The sequence below is a fragment of the Bison bison genome, unplaced genomic scaffold (assembly GCF_000754665.1).
Source record: "Bison bison bison isolate TAMUID 2011002044 unplaced genomic scaffold, Bison_UMD1.0 scf7180017864384, whole genome shotgun sequence".
In the NCBI taxonomy this organism is placed as follows: domain Eukaryota; kingdom Metazoa; phylum Chordata; class Mammalia; order Artiodactyla; family Bovidae; genus Bison; species Bison bison.
This window is the reverse complement of record NW_011494956.1, coordinates 14,236,244-14,255,807: the sequence shown is the minus strand read 5'-3', so window position 1 is coordinate 14,255,807 and position 19,564 is coordinate 14,236,244. Positions and strand designations below refer to the sequence as shown.

The window sequence follows — 19,564 nt, the reverse complement described above, 5'->3', positions numbered from 1 at the left end:
GCTGGGAGGGATTGGGGGCAGGAGGAGAAGGGGACAACAGGATGAGATGGTTGGATGGCATCACCGACTCGATGGACATGAGTTTGGGTGGACTCCGGGAGTTGGTGATGGCCAGGGAGGCCTGGCGTGCTGCGATTCATGGGGTTGCAAAGAGTCAGACACAACTGAGTGACTGAACTGAACTGAACTGAATGAATTTATAAAAGTAGGTTGGGAAGAACTTAATTTTAGGTGTTTGGCTTGATGTTATTCCCGCATTTAGATAAGCAGTTCTTTTTTTTTTTTTTTATTAAAAATGATTTTTACTAAAAATTTTTCCTCCTCCCTCCCCATACCATCCCTCTGGGTCGTCCCAGTGCACCAGCCCCAAGCATCCAGCTACGTGCATTGAACCTGGACTGGCATCTCGTTTCATACATGACATTTCACATGTTTCAATGCCATTCTCCCAAATCTTCCCACCCTCTCCCTCTCCCACAGAGTCCATAAGCCTGTTCTATACATCAGTGTCTCTTTTGCTGTCTCGTATACAGGGTTATCGTTACCATCTTTCTAAATTCCATATATATGCGTTAGTATACTGTATTGGTGTTTGTCCTTCTGGCTTACTTCACTCTGTATAATAGGCTCCAGTTTCATCCACCTCATTAGAACTGATTCAAATGTATTCTTTTTAATGGCTGAGTAATACTCCATTGTGTATATGTACCACAGCTTTCTTATCCATTCATCTGCTGATGGACATCTAGGTTGTTTCCATGTCCTGGCTATTATAAACAGTGCTGCGATGAACATTGGGGTACACGTGTCTCTTTCCCTTCTGGTTTCCTCAGTGTGTATGAAAGGGGCTTCCCTGGTGGCTCAGTGGCAAAGAACCCAGAGGAGCCTGGTGGGCTACAGTCTGTGGGGTCACAAAGAGTCAGACATGACTTAGCAGCTGAACAACAGTAACAACAACAACACCGTTGCTGAAGTGGACCTTTTAGGGAGTTCCTAAGGCCCAAACTGTTTTCATTAGACTGAGATGTTCAGTTTCTGTTTCCACTCTGGAATGACTAGAGACTGCTTGAAATGCAGTGTTATAAAGATGTCAGCATTTGGAAGATCTGCAAAACTTGGTGAATGTATATTGAGTGATGATACAATACCATATATGAGTAAAAATAGTTAGATTTAAGGTCAACCAACGAATGTTTTCTGCTGTACAGTAGGATTCACACTTTGGGGTATAAATGAGATTTGACACTTGGAGTGATGTAATCACAGTGATGTAACACCACGGTGTTGGTACAGAACAGTTCCTTCATCTGCTCAAGAAAAAAAAAATTTCCTCCTTGCTTTGTAGTCATACTTTCTTCCCACCATTAACTTGTGAAAGCCACTGATCTAGTCTCTGTTCACAGTAGTTTTGCCTTTTCCAGAAGGTCATATGTAGCCTTTTGAGTCTGACTCGGTGAGATAGCTGTGTCCTACGTAAGTTATGTTTAATTCTGTAAGAAGCTGCCAGACCGTTCTCCATAGTGGCTGTGCTGTTTTGCATTCCAACAAGCAGTGTATGGATTCAGGCTGCTCTGCAGCCTCATTCACACCGATTATCGTCAGTTTTTGTGTTTCCTTCTTTCTCCTCTGTTTCACTTGCTTTCCTTGCTCCCTTTTTCCCTTTCTTTCCTTCCTTCCTTCCTTACCTCCTTTCTCTTGTTAAGCCATTTAATAGCTGTGTAGTGATAGTGTTTTGTGGGTTTAATTTGCATTTCTGTAATAACTAATGGTATTGAAGATCTTTTCATGTGCTTATATGCTCTCTCTATGTCTTCTTTGGTGAAGTATCTGTTCAAATATTTTGTCTATTCTGGAACTTCCTGGTGGTCCAGTGGTTAAGATTCCATGCTTCCAGTGCTGGGGGCAACGGGTTCAATCCCTGGTTGGGAACTAAGATCCCACATACTGTACAATGTGGCCAGAAAGAAAAAAGAATATTTTTAAAAATTGCCCATTTAAATATTAAATATTTAACATTTAATAAAATATATTAATTTAATAATCAGTGGCAAAACATTTATTATTCAAGGATAATTTAGTGTATGAAACCTCACATACTAGTGGTTCTACTGGCCTGGACCCCATGGCTTTGGGCTGGGAGTCTTTGTCAGGCCTGTTGAAACCCAGGTAATAGCCTCCTCTTTGGAAACTGGGGAGGCAGCCTTCATGATTTCAGAGTTGCCTTTAGGGTCTTTGTTCTCTTGTCTTGAAGAATATCCCAAGTTCCCAACTGAATAGGTTTGTGGTCCCACCATGTATAAGTCTTCTAAGAAAACTGACAATCTTTCTTCTTCTTCCAGTTCAGATTGGCTGTTTCCTGCTTGGGTGTCTAATTAAGTCTAATTTCACAACCGTACTAATCTCTTTATCAAGGGGTCCTTGGCCACAACCTTAGTGTTCTGTTCTGAACATAGTGCTTTCTCATTTTTTCCAGTATATATAGGCAGAGAGTTTTTCAACTTAACATTTAAATTTCTGTTTACCACTTGACAAGAGAACAAGTCAAGTGGTAATCTTTATTTCTATAAAAATTTCTATCTTTATTTCTCTACTTGCATTTTAGTATTAGCATTCAAGGGAAGCTATACTGCTGCTTCTGCACGTTGTTTGGAAATAGCATCAGCCAAATAGTTCAATTTCATCCTCAAAAGTTCTACCTTCCACTGAACAATAAGACACGAACAAGTTGTCTTCTTGGTCATTCTTGCTAGAGAGAGGGCGATTTTATTGATCATTTCAAAGAACATCCTTTTGGTTTCAGAGTGAGTAAGTAAGTGTTAGTCACTCAGTTGTATCTAACTCTTTGCGACCTCATGGACTGTAGCCCGCCAGACTCCTCTGTCCATGGGATTCTCTGGATAAGAATATAAGAGTCCGTTTCCATTTCCTCCTCCAGGGGGATCTTCCTGATACAGGGATTGAACTCAAGTCTCCCACATTCATTTATGTTTTGTTTCAGTTTCATTGATTTCTGATCATTATTAAGTTCTGTTTCCTTTGGGTTTAGTGTGTTCTTCTTTTTCTAGTTTCTTAGGGTGGAAGCGTGAAGTGAAGTCGCTCAGTCGTGTCTGACTCTTTGCGACCCCATGGACTGTAGTCTACCAGGCTCCTCAGTCCATGGAATTTTCCAGGCAAGAGTACTAGAGTGGGTTGCCATTTCCTTCTCCAGGGGATCTTCCCAACCCAGGGATCGAACCCGGGTCTCCCACACTGCAGGCAGACGCTTTACCATCTGAGCCACCAAGGAAGCGTACATTACTGATTTGAGATCTTCTTTTCATACATCTTATAATAGCATTTTAATGCTGTAAATTTTCTTCCAAGCAGTGCTTTAGCTTCATCCAGCAAATTTTCATTGTTGTGTTTTCATATTCATTCAGTTAAAAATATTTTCTAGTTTCTTTTGAGAAGACCCTTTGGTGCATGAATTATTTAGAATTATTGTTTAATTTCCAAATATTTAGAGATTTTCCAGTTCCTTTCTGTTCCTAATTTCTAGTTTAATTCCTTCATGGTCAGAGAACATATGCTATGTGATTTCAGTTATTTTACACTTATTAAGGTTTGCTTTATGGTCCAGAATATGGTCTGTTTTGGTGTACTTGAAAGATTTGTGCATATATTGTGTTGAGTATAGTTTTCAATTAGATTCAGAGGGCTGATGTTTAGATCGTTTGTATCTTTGCTGCTTTTCTGTCGACTTGTTTTATGTATTATCAAGAGTAGTGTTACAGTCCCCAAGAAGAATGGTGAATTTCTTTACTTCTTTCCGTTTTAGTAGTTTTAGCTTCATGTACTTTGGAACTCTTGTTTGCTGTTGTTCAGTTGCTGAGTGGTGTCCAAGTCTTTGCGACCCCATGGACTGTAGCACGCCCGGCTTTCCTACCTTCACCATCTCCTGAAGTTTGCTCAGATTTATATCCATTGAGTCAGTGATGCTATCTAACCAACTCATCCTCTGCCACCCTCTTCTCCTTTTGCCTTCAGTCTTTTCCCAGCATCAGGGACTTTTCCAGCTCTTCACATCAAGTGGCCAAACTATTGGAGCTTCAGCTTCATCATCAGTTCTTCCAATGAATATTCAGGGTTGATTTCTTTTAGAATTGACTGGTTTAATCTTGCCATCAGTCCAAGGGACTCTCAAGAGTCTTCCCCAGCACCACAGTTGGAAGGAATCAGTTCTTCGGCACTCAGCCTTCTTTATGGTCCAACTCTCACATCCACACATGACTGGAAAAACTATAGCTTTGCCTGTACAGACCTTTGTACAGGCAAAGTGACGTCTTTGCTTTTTACTATGCTGTGTAGGTTTGTCATAGCTTTTTTCCCAAGGAGCAAGCGTCTTAATTTCATGGCTGCAGTCACCATTCATAGTGATTTTGTTTGGAGCCCAAGAAAATAAACTGTGTCACTGTTTCCATTGTTTCCCCATCTATTTGTCATGCAGTGATGGGACTGGATGCCATGATCTTCGTTTTTTGAATGTTGTGTTTTAAGCCAGCTTTTTTAACTCTTTTCTTTCACTCTGATCAAGAGGCTCTTTAATTCCTTTTTGCTGTTTGCCATTAGAGTGGTATTATCTACATATCTGAGGTTATTGATACTTCTCCCAGCAGTCTTGATTCCAGCTTGTGATTCATCCAGCGCAGCATTTTACTTGATGTACTCTGCATGTAAGTTAAATAAGTAGGGTGTCAGTATACAGCCATGTCTTACTCCTTTCCCAATTTTGAACCAGTCTGTTGTTCTGTGTCTGGTTGTAACTGTTGCTTCTTGACCTGCATATGGGTTTCTCAGGAGACAGGTAAGATGGTCTGGTATTCCCATGTCTTTAAGAATTTTCCGTAGTTTGTTTGGCATAGTCAGTGAAGCAGAAGTAGATGTTTTTCTGGAATTCCTTTGCTTTCTCTGTGAGCCAGTGAATGTTGGCAGTTTGATCTCTGGTTCCTCTGTCTCTGAAATCTAGCTTGTACATCTGGAATTTCTCAGTTCATGTACTGTTGAATCCTAGCTTGAAGGATTTTGAGCATAACCTTACTAGCATGTGAAATAAGCACAGTTGTATGGTAGTTTGTACATTCTTTGGCATTGCCTTTCTTTGGGATTGGAATGAAAACTGACCTTTTCCAGTCCTGTGGCCACTGCTGGGTTTTCCAAATTTGCTGACGTGTTGAGTGAAACACTTTAACATCATCATCTTTTAGGGTTTGAAATGGCTCAGCTGGAATTCTATCACCTCCATTAGCGTGGTTTGTGGTACAGCTTTCTAAGCCCCACTTGACTTCAGACACCAGGATGTCAGGCTTTAGGTGAGTGACCATATCATTGTGGATACCTGGGTCATTAAGACCTGTTTTATGTAGCTCTTCTGTGTATTCTTGCCACATCTTTTTAATCACTTCTACGTCTGTTAGATCCTTACCGTTTCTGTCCTTTATCATGCCCATCCTTGCATGAGATGTTCCCTTCCCTTGATATTTCCAATTTTCTTGAAGAGATCTCTAGTTTTCCCCATTCTGTTGTTTCCCTCTACTTCTTTGTACTGTTCATTTAAGAAGGCTTTCTTACATCTCTGCTGTTCTCTGGAAGTCTGCATTCAGTTGGGTATTTTTCCCTGAATCCCTTGCTTTTTGTTTCTCTTCTTTCCTCAGCTGTGTAACGCCTACTCACACAACCATTTTGCCTTCTTGCATTTCTTTTTCTTTGGGATGGTTTTGGTCACTGAGTCCTGTACAGTGTTACGAATCTCTGTCCATAGTTCTTCAGGCACTCTGTCTACCAGATCTACAGAATATTAGAGTGGGTTCCCATTACTTTCTCCAGGGTGTCTTCCAGACCCAGGGATCGAACCCACATCTCCTGCATTGGCAGGTGGATTCTTTGCCTCTGAGCTACTTGGGAAGCCCCTGGTAATTTTCATTCTGAAATCTATGTGGTTAGATATTAATATAGCCACTACAGCTTTCTTTTGAAATAATACATGCTTGATCCTTTTACTTTTAATCTATATAGCATCATATTTAAACTGGATTTTTGGTAACAGTTGGGTCTTACTTGTTAATTTAATCTTGTAGGTCATTTATATAATGATTAATACACTTGAGTTTTAATATTTGTCTGTTTCTTGTGTTATTTGTTCCCATTTTTCCTTTTCCTTCTTTTGGATTGAGTATTTTTTAAATATCTGTTTTAATGTATCAGTTTTTGGCTATATTTCTTTGTCCCTCTTTTTAGTAGTTGCTCTAAAGACTTTTTAGTAGTATGCTCTAAATAATATACCATATATTTAATATTTAATTTTCCCCATATTATTAAATATAAATATAGTATATTAAATTAAACATTATACTTCCCTGGTGGTTCAGTTGGTAAGGAATCTACCTGCAATGCAGGAAACCCATGTGGGTCAGGAAGATCCTCTGGAGAAGGAAATGGCTACCCGCTCCAGTATTTTTACCTGGAGAATTCTATGGACAGAGGAGCCTGGTGGGCTATTACAGTTCATGGGGTTGCTGACTTGAATGCAATTGAGTGACTAACACTTTTACCCCTTCTTCCCCCCACCCCCACCCTCCCACCTCCTCGTATATCTTTTAAGTTTATATTTTACAACTTAAGCTAGAACATAAAGCCTTAACAGCTGTTTAGGTTCCATTGCCCTATCCACTTACATGATGATTGTCATATGAATTGTACATATATAGGTTGAAAGCTCCTCCATGTAAATGTTATAATATTCCCTTTCAAGAGCTGTGTATATTTTGAAGATCTTAAGAGATGAAAATCAGTCTTATATTCACCCAGATAGTTCGCATTTTTATTACTCCTCTATCATTCCTGAAGTTTCATTTCCCTCTGATACAATTTTTTTTTTTTTTTTACTAGTTTTAGCCTTGAAACTTCTTTTACATTTCTTTTAGAGCTAGAGTGTTGGCAACAAACTGATATTATTTTGCTTCATCTGAGAATATCTTTATTTCATTTCATTCCTGAAGGATATTTTTCCTGAATATAGAATTCTGAATTTTCAGTTGTTTTCTTCCAGCATTTTAAGATATGGTTCATGGTTTCTGATGAAAAGTCATTTCATTCAAATTGCTCCCTATGTCAGGATTTTTCAACTTTAGTACTTTGGACAGGATAATTTCTTGTTGTGGAGTCCTATCCCATTTATCATAGGATGTTGAGCAGTATCTCTAGCCTATACCCATTAGCACTCCCACCCCACGCAATGATGATAGAAAAATGACTCTGGACATTATAACATATCCCCAGGGATGTAAAATAACCCCCAGCTGAGAACCACCAACTTGTATGTAATATGTTGTTTTTCTCTGGCTGCTTTCAAGATTTTTCTTTTATTTATTGTTTTTAGCAGTTAGATTATGATGGGCTTGGACATGATTTGAATTTATCCTGTTTGGGTTTGCTTATTTTCTTGAATCTATAAGTTCTTGACTTTTGCTTACTTTTGGAAAGTTTCAACTACTGTTTCTTCCAAGTATTTTTTTCTGCACCAATAGCTTTTCTTTAGGGTTTCCAAAGACATGAATAGCTTTTTTGATATTGTCTCATTGGTCCCTGAAGCCCTGTTTTTTTCTTTTTCAAAAATATTTTCCCCTCTCCGTTTTTCAGATTGGATAATTTTTATTGATCTGTCTTCAGGTTTACATAGTTTTCCCTTTGTGGTATTTTGCTGAATGGGACCCTTTAAAAAGATATGTTCATTTCCTAATCTCTGGAATTTGTGAATATTACCTTATGTGATAAACTGGTGTGATTAATTTGAGAATTTTGAGAGGAGGATAAATTCCTGGATTATCTGGTAAGCTGTAAATCCCATGACAAGTGTGCTTATAAGAGTGAGGGAGGGGGAGATTTGCGAGACAGAAGGGGAGGAGGCATTATAACCACAGGGCCAGAGTGATGCAGCCGCAAGGAATGTTACAGCCGCCAAAAGCTGAAAGAGGCAAAGTACAGGTTGTTCCCTAGAGCCTTCAGAGCTAGTACAGTTCTGTCAGCACCTTGATTTCAGACTTCTTGATTGTATCCTTGATTGAGACCTTCAGATCTGTGACAGAATAAATTTCTGGTTTTTTTAAACCACCCAGTGTGTTACAGCAGTCATAGAAAATGAATACATCTGCCATCTTGATTCTGCGTTCTATCCAGTGAAGTTTTTATTTCAAATATTGTGATTTTTTAATTCTAACATTTACATTTGATTCTATTTAATAGCAGCTTCTCAGATTTATTTTTCCATTTGAGTGTTTACCTTTACTAATGGAATACGATTATATTGGCTACTTTAAGATTTTTGATAAGTCCAACATCTGGGTTATTTATTGGTTGGCATCTATTGGTTGTCCTTTTCTTCCAATTTTCCGCCAAATTTTCTTGCTTCTTGGTATGTTGGGTAATTTGGGGTTATATACTGGACATTTAGGTGTGAGAATTTGGATCCTGTTAAAATGCTTTGGAGAATTTGCTGTTGTTTAAGCAGGCGTCGGTCTGGTTAGGTTCAGAGCAGTTGTTACTTGGTTTTGATGGACAGTAGTTCCAATATCAGTTTCAGTTTCTAAACCTTTGCTGTATTGATTGCATCTGTTTGCTGTATGCACCGGTCATGGATGGACTGGGCTTGGGCGGCATTTATTTTGTATTTCAGTTCTCAGTGCTTTTGTAATACTTCTTTGGAAATTCCATGAATGTCCAACTTGGTGGAGGTTTAGTACTTACGTTGGTTCATAATTAGAATTATAGATATTAAAGATTTCACAAGCTCAATACTAGTTGAAGTGTTAAGGATAACTTTTATTCAATAAATATTACAATAGGGAAGAGAGAATTCAACTTTGTCAAAACAAAAGGCAGGAGGCTTTTTAGAAACTGGAGTGTGCTAAGGGAAAGGCATCCAGTGGTGTTGAAGTGGGGTTGGTCCATATGCCTAGGGGAACCTGGGTTTGTAATTGTCACTTATCCAGAGGAGAAATAAACTTCTCTTTATAACAGAGGCAGTGGTGCAGGTTTTAGAGCTAAGTGAAAGTCTCTCAGTTGTGTTTGACTCTCGCGACCCTTTGGACTGTAGCCCACCAGCCTCCTCTGTCCATGGAATTCTCCAGGCCAGAATACTGGAGTGGGCCACCAAGTTAGAGCAAGGCACCCACCAAAGTTCAGTCCCTATGCTACAGGGTCTGGGAACAAGATTGAGAATTATCTTCTTGAATGTTTGTATTTTAAACAGATTGCTCTACGGTTCTTGAAAAAGCAGTTTTAGGTGGTAGACAATTATTATCTCAGAGGGGCAGAGGAAGTATTTATAATTGCAAGCTTTCTAAAGTAACTGCTCTAAGAGGGATTTCAGGGGCCTGTCATCAAGGTTTAGCTGGAACAAACAGTAAATTCTTCTGGCAACATTGAACTTTCTCAGGCAGGAAATTAAGGGGGCTGGAGGAGTCATCTTAGGGATGGAACCATAAGTTGTTGGAAACTATGCTAGTGTTTGTTCAAGTCTGTTAGTGTGAGAAGTCATTTATGACAAAGCATTTATGCTGAGAGTCTGCAGTTTTTATAGATCAAATTTGAGGCCTAGTCAAGAAGAGGGTTCAGGGGAGCCTGACTAGAATTTGGTCAAGAAGAAGTCTTTGTCATAGATTACATTCTTCTACTCTTCTTTCATGGGCGTTTTCCCCATATCCTCCAGTTCCTGTAGCCAGAAAAGTTGAGTTCTCTTATTAGACGTCTGAGCACTGAAGAATTGATGCTTTCGAATTGTGATGCTGGAGAAGACTCTTGAGAGTCCTTTGGACAGCAAGGAGATCAAACCATTCAATCCTCAAGGAAATCAGCCCTGAATATTCATTGGAAGGAGTGATGCTGAAGCTCTAATACTTGGGCCACCAGATGTGAAGAGCTGACTCATTGGAAAACACCCTGATGCTGTGAAAGATTGAAGGCAAGAGGAGACAGGAATGACAGAGGATAAGATGGTTGGTTGGCATCACCGACTCAGTGGACCTGAGTTTGAACAAACTCAGGGAGATAGAGAAGGGGACAGGGAAGCCTCGTGTGCTGCAATCTATGGGGTCTCAAAGAGTTGGACATGACTTAGTGACTGAACAACAACACGTACAGTTTCAGTCTCCCATGTTGTTGCTCAGTTTTGGGCACAACTATGCCTGCCTTCAGGGTGAAGTGGTTAGAGAAAGCATAGGTGTCCCTTTGGATTCTTTTTTAAGAAAAATTATTTCTCTTTTGGTTGTGCCGCACAGCATGTGGGAAGCTAGTTCCATGACCAGGACTCAAACCCACATTCTCTGCATTGGGAGCGCAGAGGCTTAACCTCTGGGCTGCCAGGGAAGTCCCCTCTCTCGGTCATAATATATATGCTCTCTCCACCATTGTGGCAGTAATGCAGAGGCACCGTTGGCGGCCTTGGGGCAGGGCTGGGAGAGGAGGGAAAGAAGAAAACCACCTCAGGGACTGAACTTACCCACTCTGGCTTTCCAGAGCCTTTCCCCCCAGTGCTTTGGCCAGGTGAGCTGCTCTTCCATATGAGGTTTTTCCTTATTGTACCTGCTGCACAGTTTCCTGTTCCACTTAGTTTTAGGTCAAAGCTAAGAAATAAAGTGTGTGTGTGTGGTGGGGTGACCAAAAAGAAATTTATTGTTCAGTCAAATTTCAAAGGAAATTTATATATTCAAAGAGAAATCTGTGTATTGATCTTTTTTTCAAGTTGATTTTCCTCTTCAAGCTACCTGTTGTATACTTCCCAGAGTCCTTAGTTAGCTGATTCTTTGCATCTTTTTCATGGAGATTTTGGTTGTGATCAGTTGGAGAGAGGGTTTGCAGCAGGCTTATTTATAGTCATCATTCCTGAAATTAAAAATACTTGGGCCAATGATTTTTAATATTTAAAACGGTATGGAAAAGTTCACTGATAAAGTTTTAAATTCCACATTAGAAACTAGTCTTTAAGAAACTCTACTGCTTGTTGTGTTTTGGTATAGTACCAAAAAAGAATCCACAGTTATCTGAAAACACTTTTAAAATACTCTTTCCCTTTTTCCAGCTATACATTTATGTGAAACCAGGTTTTCTTTTCAGCCAAAATAATATTGATGGTGGTTTAGTTGCTAAGTCGTGTCCGATTCTTGGAACCTCATGGACTGTAGCCCACCAGGCTCCTCTGTCCATGGGATTTTCCAGGCAAGAATACTGGAGTGGATTGCCATTTCCTTCTTCAGGGGATCTTCCCGACCCAGGAATTGAACCCAGGTCTCCCACATTGCAGGCAGATTCTTTACTGACTGAGCTATGAGGGAAGCCCAAAACAACACTGTAATACAGTAAATGTAGAAACAGGAGAATCCACCTTCTATTAAATAGTCAGACATTTTTAAAAGAAACGCAAAAAATGTAAAATAATTCTACTCTTTTCATTAACGTTTTGTTTTAGAAAATATAATTTTCATTTAAAATGTTAAAACATATTGACTTAAATGTGATTATATTTAATTGAATTTAAAATGCCCTAACAATTTCTTACCTTTAATTTTCATGGTAAATATTGATAAAAGTTCTTTGAGTCTTCAGATTTTAAGTATGTGAAAGGGTTTTGAAACCAAATAGTTTGAGAATTGTTGATTTAGTAGGTAATTGGTTTCCATGTATTTATAACTTGTATATTCCTCTTCTGTTCCTTAAGAGTCAGCAGTAATCAAAAGTACATGAACTCGGGGTGGGGAGTGAAAAGAACATGTATTTGACTCCCAGTTGACTCCCAGTTTCCCCTGCTTATTTTCACAGGTTGAAAAGCCATTTAATTTCTTAATATCTGTATTATAAAGTGAGGATAATACTTTGAATGATTGTTGTGAGGGAAATGCTAGGATATGCCTGAATCATAGACCTTCAGTAAATGTTCCTTGGTGTATAGAGTTAGATATTTTTAACAACTCTCAGCCTTTGTGAGGGTGTAGAAACCTTTCATTTTAAGCCAGTAGGTGTTCTCTAGCTCAGTTCGTTGATCCCTTTCCAGTCAGAATGAAGGGTATAATTTATGAAGATTCCTAGAACAGTAAATTTCATATTGTCTTTAGTGACATATTGAAATGATTGAGTTCTTTAATTCCAACTTGGTTCTGTCCTTGTGGTAACCAGATTAGTGAGTGTGTGAAGATCCAGTTTGGGAATGAGATTGGAAGTGAATTTGAAAAACAAACTAAGATGAGGAAATAAGCCCAGGAAAAAAAGACAAACAGGATTTGGGTACTATAAGGTGAGAATTATGTCAAGTGCGAGGTCCATGATGTTTATATGATGAGAGCAGGGCAGGCAGTCAGTGTGGATTAGTGGACAGCTTTATAATGGAAATCCAACACTCGGTGTCAGGGAGAAATTGGACACTGTTTGGTGAGGCTCTTCGGTTTAGGTGCTAGGCTCAAGGAAGAGACAAAAGGATAGGAATCTCATTCCTGAAAGCAAGAATGCGGGCAGAGAACATCCCAATGCAAATATTGTTAGTGTGGTTGGAAATATGGAGCTGAAGCTATTGTAGGAAACTGTGAGATATTAATTGACAGTCTTTACAACCAGCCCTCTGGGTTGGATCAAAAAAAGTGCAGTGGAGTCACTACATTTTAAATTTAGGTCATTTAAACTAAGCTTGGATAAAAGATAGCAAGAGAGAAATGGCTGTTAAAATAGTGCAAATGTTACTACTGGTAATTCTCCTCTGAGTATCTGTTCCAGGGCAAGTGTGAGATGGGAAACATTTACTTTTCTTTTCTCAGGTTGCCTCAGTTGCTGTCTCTCTCATAGTGTCATGTCATTTCACTTTGTGACTTGTTCTCAAAGATACAGAGTTTTCCCCACTATCTGAACTCTAAAGTTAGCTCTTCTATCTGGTCCTTAACTGAGAGATGGTCATCAGAGGAAAGCTAAATTATAGTGGGTTTTGTTTTTGTTTTAGAATGTAATTGTTTAAATTTTGAATGTAATTCTGCTGGAAAGCAGATTGCATTTTATATCAACCTAACTGCTCTTAAATTTTTTTATGTTACTTGCCCCATGTTCCTCGTCCATATTTTGTGTTTTGGATGCCTGTTCTGATTAGCAAGCTTTCAGTTCGTTTTCTCTATTTTTATAGTACATTTAAAAAATCAAGTAATGTGAATGAAAAATATTCAAACCACACACATATATGGAGTGTAGAGAGGGAAATGAAAGTCTTAACCACTCAGAGAGGCTACCACTGTACAGTTTGATGTGTATCCCCCTTGAACTTTTAATGTAGTAGGATTTTTTTCAAAATATCATAGTCATATTGTTTTGGAATTTGATGGTGTGATCACTTACCTAGAGCCAGACATCCTGGAATGCAAAGTCAAGTGGGCCCTAGGAAGCATCACTACAAACAAAACTAGTGGAGGTGATGGAATTCAGTTGAACTATTTTAAATTCTAAAAGATGATGCTGTGAAAGTGCTGCACTCAGTATGCCAGCAAATTTGGAAAACTCAGCAGTGGCCACAAGACTGGAAAAGGTCAGTTTTCATTCCAATCCCAAAGAAAGGCAATGCCAGAATGTTCAAACTGCCTCACAATTGCACTCATCTCACATGCTAGCAAAATAATGCTCAAAATTCTCCAAGCCAGGCTTCAACAGTACGTGAACTGTGAACTTCCACGTGTTCAAGCTGCATTTAGAAAAGGCAGAGGAACCAGAGATCAAATTGCCAACATCCATTGGATCATGGAAAAAGCAAGAGAGTTCCAGAAAAACATCTATTTCTGCTTTATTGATTATGCCAAAGCCTTTGACTGTGTGGATCACAATAAACTGTGGGAAATTCTGAAAGAGATGGGAATACCAGACCACCTGACATGCCTCTTGAGAAACCTGTATGCAGGTCAGGAAGCAACAGTTAGAACTGGACATGGAACAACATGAAACATGGTTCCAAATTGAGAAAGGAGTACATCAAGGCTGTATATTGTCACTGTGCTTATTTAACTTATATGCAGAGTACATCATGAGAAACGCTGGGCTGGATGAAGCACAAGCTAGAATCAAGATTGCTGGGAGAAGAATCAGTAACCTCAGGTATGAAGATGACACCACCTTTATGGCAGAAAGAGAAGAGGAACTAAAAAGCCTCTTGATGAAAGTGAAGGAGGAGAGTGGAAAAGTTGGCTGAAATCTCAACATTCAGAAAACGAAGATCATGGCATCTGGTCCCATCACTTCCTGGTAAATAGATGGGGAAACAGTAAGCAACTTTATTTTGAGGGGCTCCAAAATCACTGTAGATCGTGACTGTAGCCATGAAATTAAAAGATGCTTACTCCTTGGAAGAAAAGCTATGACCAACCTAGAAAGCATATTAAAAAGCAGACATTACTTTGTCAACAAAGGTTCATCTAGTCAAAGCTATGGTTTTTCCACTAGTCATGTATGGATGTGAGAGTTGGACTATAAAGAAAGCCAAACGCCAAAGAGTGTTGGAGAGGACTCTTGAGAGTCCCTTGGACTGCAAAGAGATCCAACCAATCCATCCTGAAGGAAACCAGTCCTGAATATTCACTGGAAGGACTGATGCCGAAGCTGAAACTCCAATACTTTGGCCACCTGAAGAGAAGAACTGACTCATTTGAAAAGACCCCAATGCTGGGAAAGATTGAAGGCAGAAAGAGAGGACGACAGAGGATGAGATGGTTGAATGGCATCACCAACTCAATAGACATGAGTTTGAGTAAACTCCGGGAGTTGGCGTTGGACAGGGAGGCCTGGCGTGCTGCAGTCTATGGGGTCGCAAAGCATTGGACACGACTGAGCAACTGAACTGAACTGACCATACTTGAGTCATTATTTTAGAAGACTGGTAGGTTTTGAGTCCTTTGCAATAACCCCCCAAATGTATCTTCCTTGTAGATACAGTTGAATGCTAGGGGTTGTTGAATTCTAAATTAAAATGGATTTTTCTGAATATACTGAAGAACTTAACTTCTTTGTTGAGAAAACAGAATGCTGTTCAATAAGCAGAAGCAGAATTTATTTGCTTGCTAAACCAGGGGTAGCTATTTATGTGTAATAATCTCTCTGAAGAAAGTAGAGAGCTAATCTAGGTTCAGGAGTGACTTATGACTTAAGTTGCAACATTTCTTCTCTTTAAAGAGTTTGTGTAAGTTGGAATTATTTGTTCCTTTTTTTGTTGTTGTTCTTTGAATTTTAATAGAATTTGCCTGTGAAACTATCTGACCCTGGTGTTTTCATTTATGGGAAGATTTCTTAATGACTAATTCAATTTTACTACTTTTGTTACTTTAATTTTTCTATAAATTTGTACATTTACTTTTTTCTCATATATATTGAGAAAGATTTTAATATTGCTGTGGCTTCTGAATGTCTAGCATCTATAATTATGACTCCTTTTTTATTTATATTTGGGTGTACTTTTTTCTTTTTTTCATTTTTAAAAAAATTTGTTGAAGTATAGTTGATTTACAAGGTTGTGTTAGTTTCTGCTGTACAGCCAAGTGGTTCAGTTTTATATATGTTCTTTTTCATATTCTTTTCCATTATGGTTTATCACAGGATATTGAATATAGATCCCTGTGTCATACAGTAGGTCCTTGTTTATCTATTCAATACATAATAGTTTGCTAATCCCAAGCTCCCTCACGCATGTGCCCCTGCCCTCGACAGCCTCGACAGTTTTTCCTCTGGGTCTGTCAGTCTATTTTATAGATAATTTCATTTATATCATTTTAAAGTAATTTTATTTTGGCTGTGATTGGTCTTCATTGCAGTGCATGAGGCTCTTTGTTGTAGCACATGGGCTTTCTCTAGCTGCAGTGGGTGGGGCTATTCTCTAGTGGTGTGCGGGTTTCTCGATGCTGTGGTTTCTCTTGTTGCGGCATGGGCACACGGGCTCAGTTGCTCTGCAACCTGTTGGATCTTATTTCCCAGTCCAGGGTTCAAACCCTTGTTCCCTGTGCTGGCAAGTGGACTCCCAACCACTGGATCACCAGGGAAGTCTCAGTGTGTCATATTTAATAAGTGATGTCATATGGTATATGTCTTTCTCTTTCTGATGTACTTCACTCAGTGTAATAGTCTATAGGTCTAATCATGTTGCTGTACATGACATTATTTCACTCTTTTTATGGCTGAGTAGTATTCCACTGTGTATATATACCACATCTTCTTTATCCATTCCTGTTTCCATGGACATTTAGGCTATTTCCATGTCTTGGCTATTGTAAGTAATGCTGCAGTGAACATTAGGTATGTGTATCTTTTTTATTTATAGTTTTGTCTGGATATATGCTTAGGAGTGGGATTGTAGCCTCATATGACAGCTCTATTATTAGTTTCTTCTGTTTTTTTTTTTTTTTTTTGAGGAAACCTTATCTTGTTTTTCATGGTGGCTGCACCTATTTTCATTGCCACCAGCAGTATAGGATTTTTCTCCACACCTTCTCTGGCATTTGTTATTTGTAGACCTTTCAATAATTGCCATTCTGACCAAGGTGAGATAGTGCTTCCTTACGGTTTTGATTTGCATTTTCTAATAATTAGTGATGTTTAGCAGTGTTGAGCATCTTTTCATGTGCATGTTGCCCATCTGTATGTCTTCTTTGGAGAAATTCATGTAGGTCTAATGCCCATTTTTTGAATTTTTTTTTTTACTGAGTTGTATGAGCTGTTTGTGTATTTTGGAAATTAAGCCCCTGCCAGTCACATCACTCGCAGGTGTTTTCTGCCAGTCCATAGGTTATCTTTTCATTGTGCTTGTGGTATCCTTTGCTGTATAAAAGCCTGTGAGTTTGATTAGGTCCTATTTGCTTTTATTTCCATTGCCTTGGGAGACTGACCTAAGAAAATATTGGTACGATCTATGTCAGAGAATATCTTGCTTATATTCTAAGAGTTTTATGGTGTCATATCTTATATTTAAGTCTTTAAGCTATTTGAGTTTATTTTTATGTATGGCATTATGAGAGTGTGTTCTAACTTTATTGATTTACAGGTAGCTGTCCAGCTTTCCCGACACCACTTGCTGATGAGACTGTTTTTCTCCATTGCATAGTCTTCCCTCCTTTGTTGAAGATTAATTGACGATAGATGTGTGGGTTTATTTCTGGGCTCTCTATTCCTTTTTTCATTTTTTAGTCTTGTCAGAACTATGTCCATTTTTTAGTCATGACATCTAACTTTGTTTTGAGCCTTTCTTCTACGTCTTTTTGCTTTCTGTTTCATTAAATTCTGCTTTTATTTTTATTATTTCCTTTTACCTGGTTATGTTCTTTTATAACTGAAGACAGATGATCCGTTCATTAATTTATTTTTAACTTTTCTTATTTTTCTGATGTAACTATGTATAACTACAGATCTCTTTTTTATATTCTCCTTTGCTGCATCACACAAAGTTATTCGTATAGTCTTTAATTTTACTTACAAGTATTTTCAAAATTCTGTTAAGATTTCTTCTCTGGCTCATCAGTGTTTGTTGTTATTGTTTTGCTCAGTCGTGTCTGACTTGGCGACCCCATGGACTATAGCCCACCAGGTTCTTCTGTCCGTGGGATTCTCCAGGCAAGAATACTGGAGTGGGTTGCCATTTCCTTCTCCACATCAGTTTTTAGAAGTTTCTAGACCTATAAGATTTTTTAAAAGCTATCTTTTTGTTAGGATTGTCAAAGAATATGACTTAAGATACCAAGTACACAAAAAATGTGTAGAGATTTTTATGGCATTTGATTGGATTTTGTACATACTCTTGTTTGTGTTCTTCTGTTTGGAGGTTATATTTGTGTATGTTTATTGCATCATACTTAATAGTTATGATGTCAGTTCTTCTTTAACCTTTCTAATTTTTTGTCTTCTTAATTTACTACTGAGATAAATATGTTAAAAGTTAAACCTTTACGACAATGGATTTGTCAGTTTTTTCTTGTTTTGTCAATCTATTTTGAACCCATATTAATAGGTACACATAAGCTTAGCTGTTTTGTATATTGAATAAAACCTTTTATCAGGATATAGTGACTTTCCTTATCACTAGTGATAGCTTTGCCTTAAAGTCTTTTTGTATGTTATTAATATATCTATACCAGTTCTGTATTGATTAGTATTTGCCTGGTATTTTAATTTTTTCCCCTATTTTTATTTTTTAACCATTCACTACTTTAGGTTCTTCGGTGTGTTTCTCTTGACAAGCATGTGGACAACTTCTCAACCTTACATAAAATATTTTCTGTGTGGTTGCAGCGCAGAAGGTGCTGAAAAATGGCAGAAGAGGTGGTGGTGGTAGCCAAGTTTGATTATGTGGCCCAGCAAGAGCAAGAGCTGAACATCAAGAAGAATGAGAGACTGTGGCTTCTGGATGACTCAAAGTCCTGGTGGCGAGTTCGAAATTCCATGAATAAAACGGGTTTTGTGCCTTCTAACTATGTGGAAAGGAAAAACAGTGCTCGGAAAGCATCTATCGTAAAAAACCTAAAAGATACCTTAGGTAAGTTATTTTTGTTTTAAAACAAGAACAGCGATACTTTCTTTCTAATTAATGCTAGAAATTCATTCTTTGTACAGAATTTTGGCATCAGTGGGCAGAACTGACTAGAACATCCCAAGCTGGGATTTCAGCTAGGCGAGATAAGTTTGGCTCATAGCAAGTGTATTCAAGTCAGGTGTGTTCAAAAAGACCAGTGAAGGTCATTTTCTGTAAATCTAGCTAGTGGAACGCACTCTTGATTTTCTGTCAGGGGCTCCTTGAACCGTAGGTACCTATTGGAGTTTAGACAGATTCTCCATATAATTGAGATGGGGATAAATGAATGAGATGCAGAATATCCTCCTTGTCATTAAGGTCACTTATTTTACAGGATACATTGATGGATTTTACATCTAATGGCTTTAGTTCAGTTCAGTTGCTCAGTCATGTCCGACTCTTTGTGACCCCATGAATTGCAGCATGCCAGGCCTCCCTGTCCATCACCAGCTCACGGAGTTTGCTCAGACTCATGTCCATCGAGTCGGTGATGCCATCCAGCCATCTCATCCTCTGTCTTCCCCTTCTCCTCCTGCCCCCAATCCCTCCCAGCATCAGAGTCTTTTCCAATGAGTCAACTCTTCGCATGAGGTGGCCAAAGTACTGGAGCTTCAGCTTTAGCATCATTCCTTCCAAAGAACACCCAGGACCAATCTCCTTTAGAATGGACTGGTTGGATCTCCTTGCAGTCCAAGGGACTCTCAAGAGTCTTCTCCAACACCACAGTTCAAAAGCATCAATTCTTCGTCGCTCAGCCTTCTTCACAGTCCAACTCTCACATCCGTACGTGACCACTGGAAAAACCATAGCCTTGACTAGACGGACCTTTGTTGGCAAAGTAATGGCTCTGCTTTTGAATATGCTCTCTAGGTTGATCATAACTTTCCTTTCAAGGAGTAAGCGTCTTTTAATTTCATGGCTGCAGTCACCATCTGCAGTGATTTTGGAGCCCCTAAAAATTAAGTCTGA

The 19,564-nt window shown here is 38.7% G+C and overlaps 1 protein-coding gene across 3 annotated transcripts in view; it reads left to right on the top strand.

Moving 5' to 3' along the window:
* NCK1 (NCK adaptor protein 1) overlaps nucleotides 1-19,564 on the top strand; it is an 85,700-nt gene that overhangs the window by 38,673 nt on the left and 27,463 nt on the right. For 2 of the 3 annotated variants that reach the window (XM_010858248.1, XM_010858247.1), the window contains exon 2: nucleotides 18,316-18,559. In XM_010858248.1, the coding sequence (XP_010856550.1) occupies nucleotides 18,334-18,559 (226 nt within the window). In that variant the 5' untranslated portion in view covers nucleotides 18,316-18,333. The remainder of the gene's footprint in view (nucleotides 1-18,315; nucleotides 18,560-19,564) is intronic. The other variant, XM_010858250.1, reaches the window with a different exon arrangement.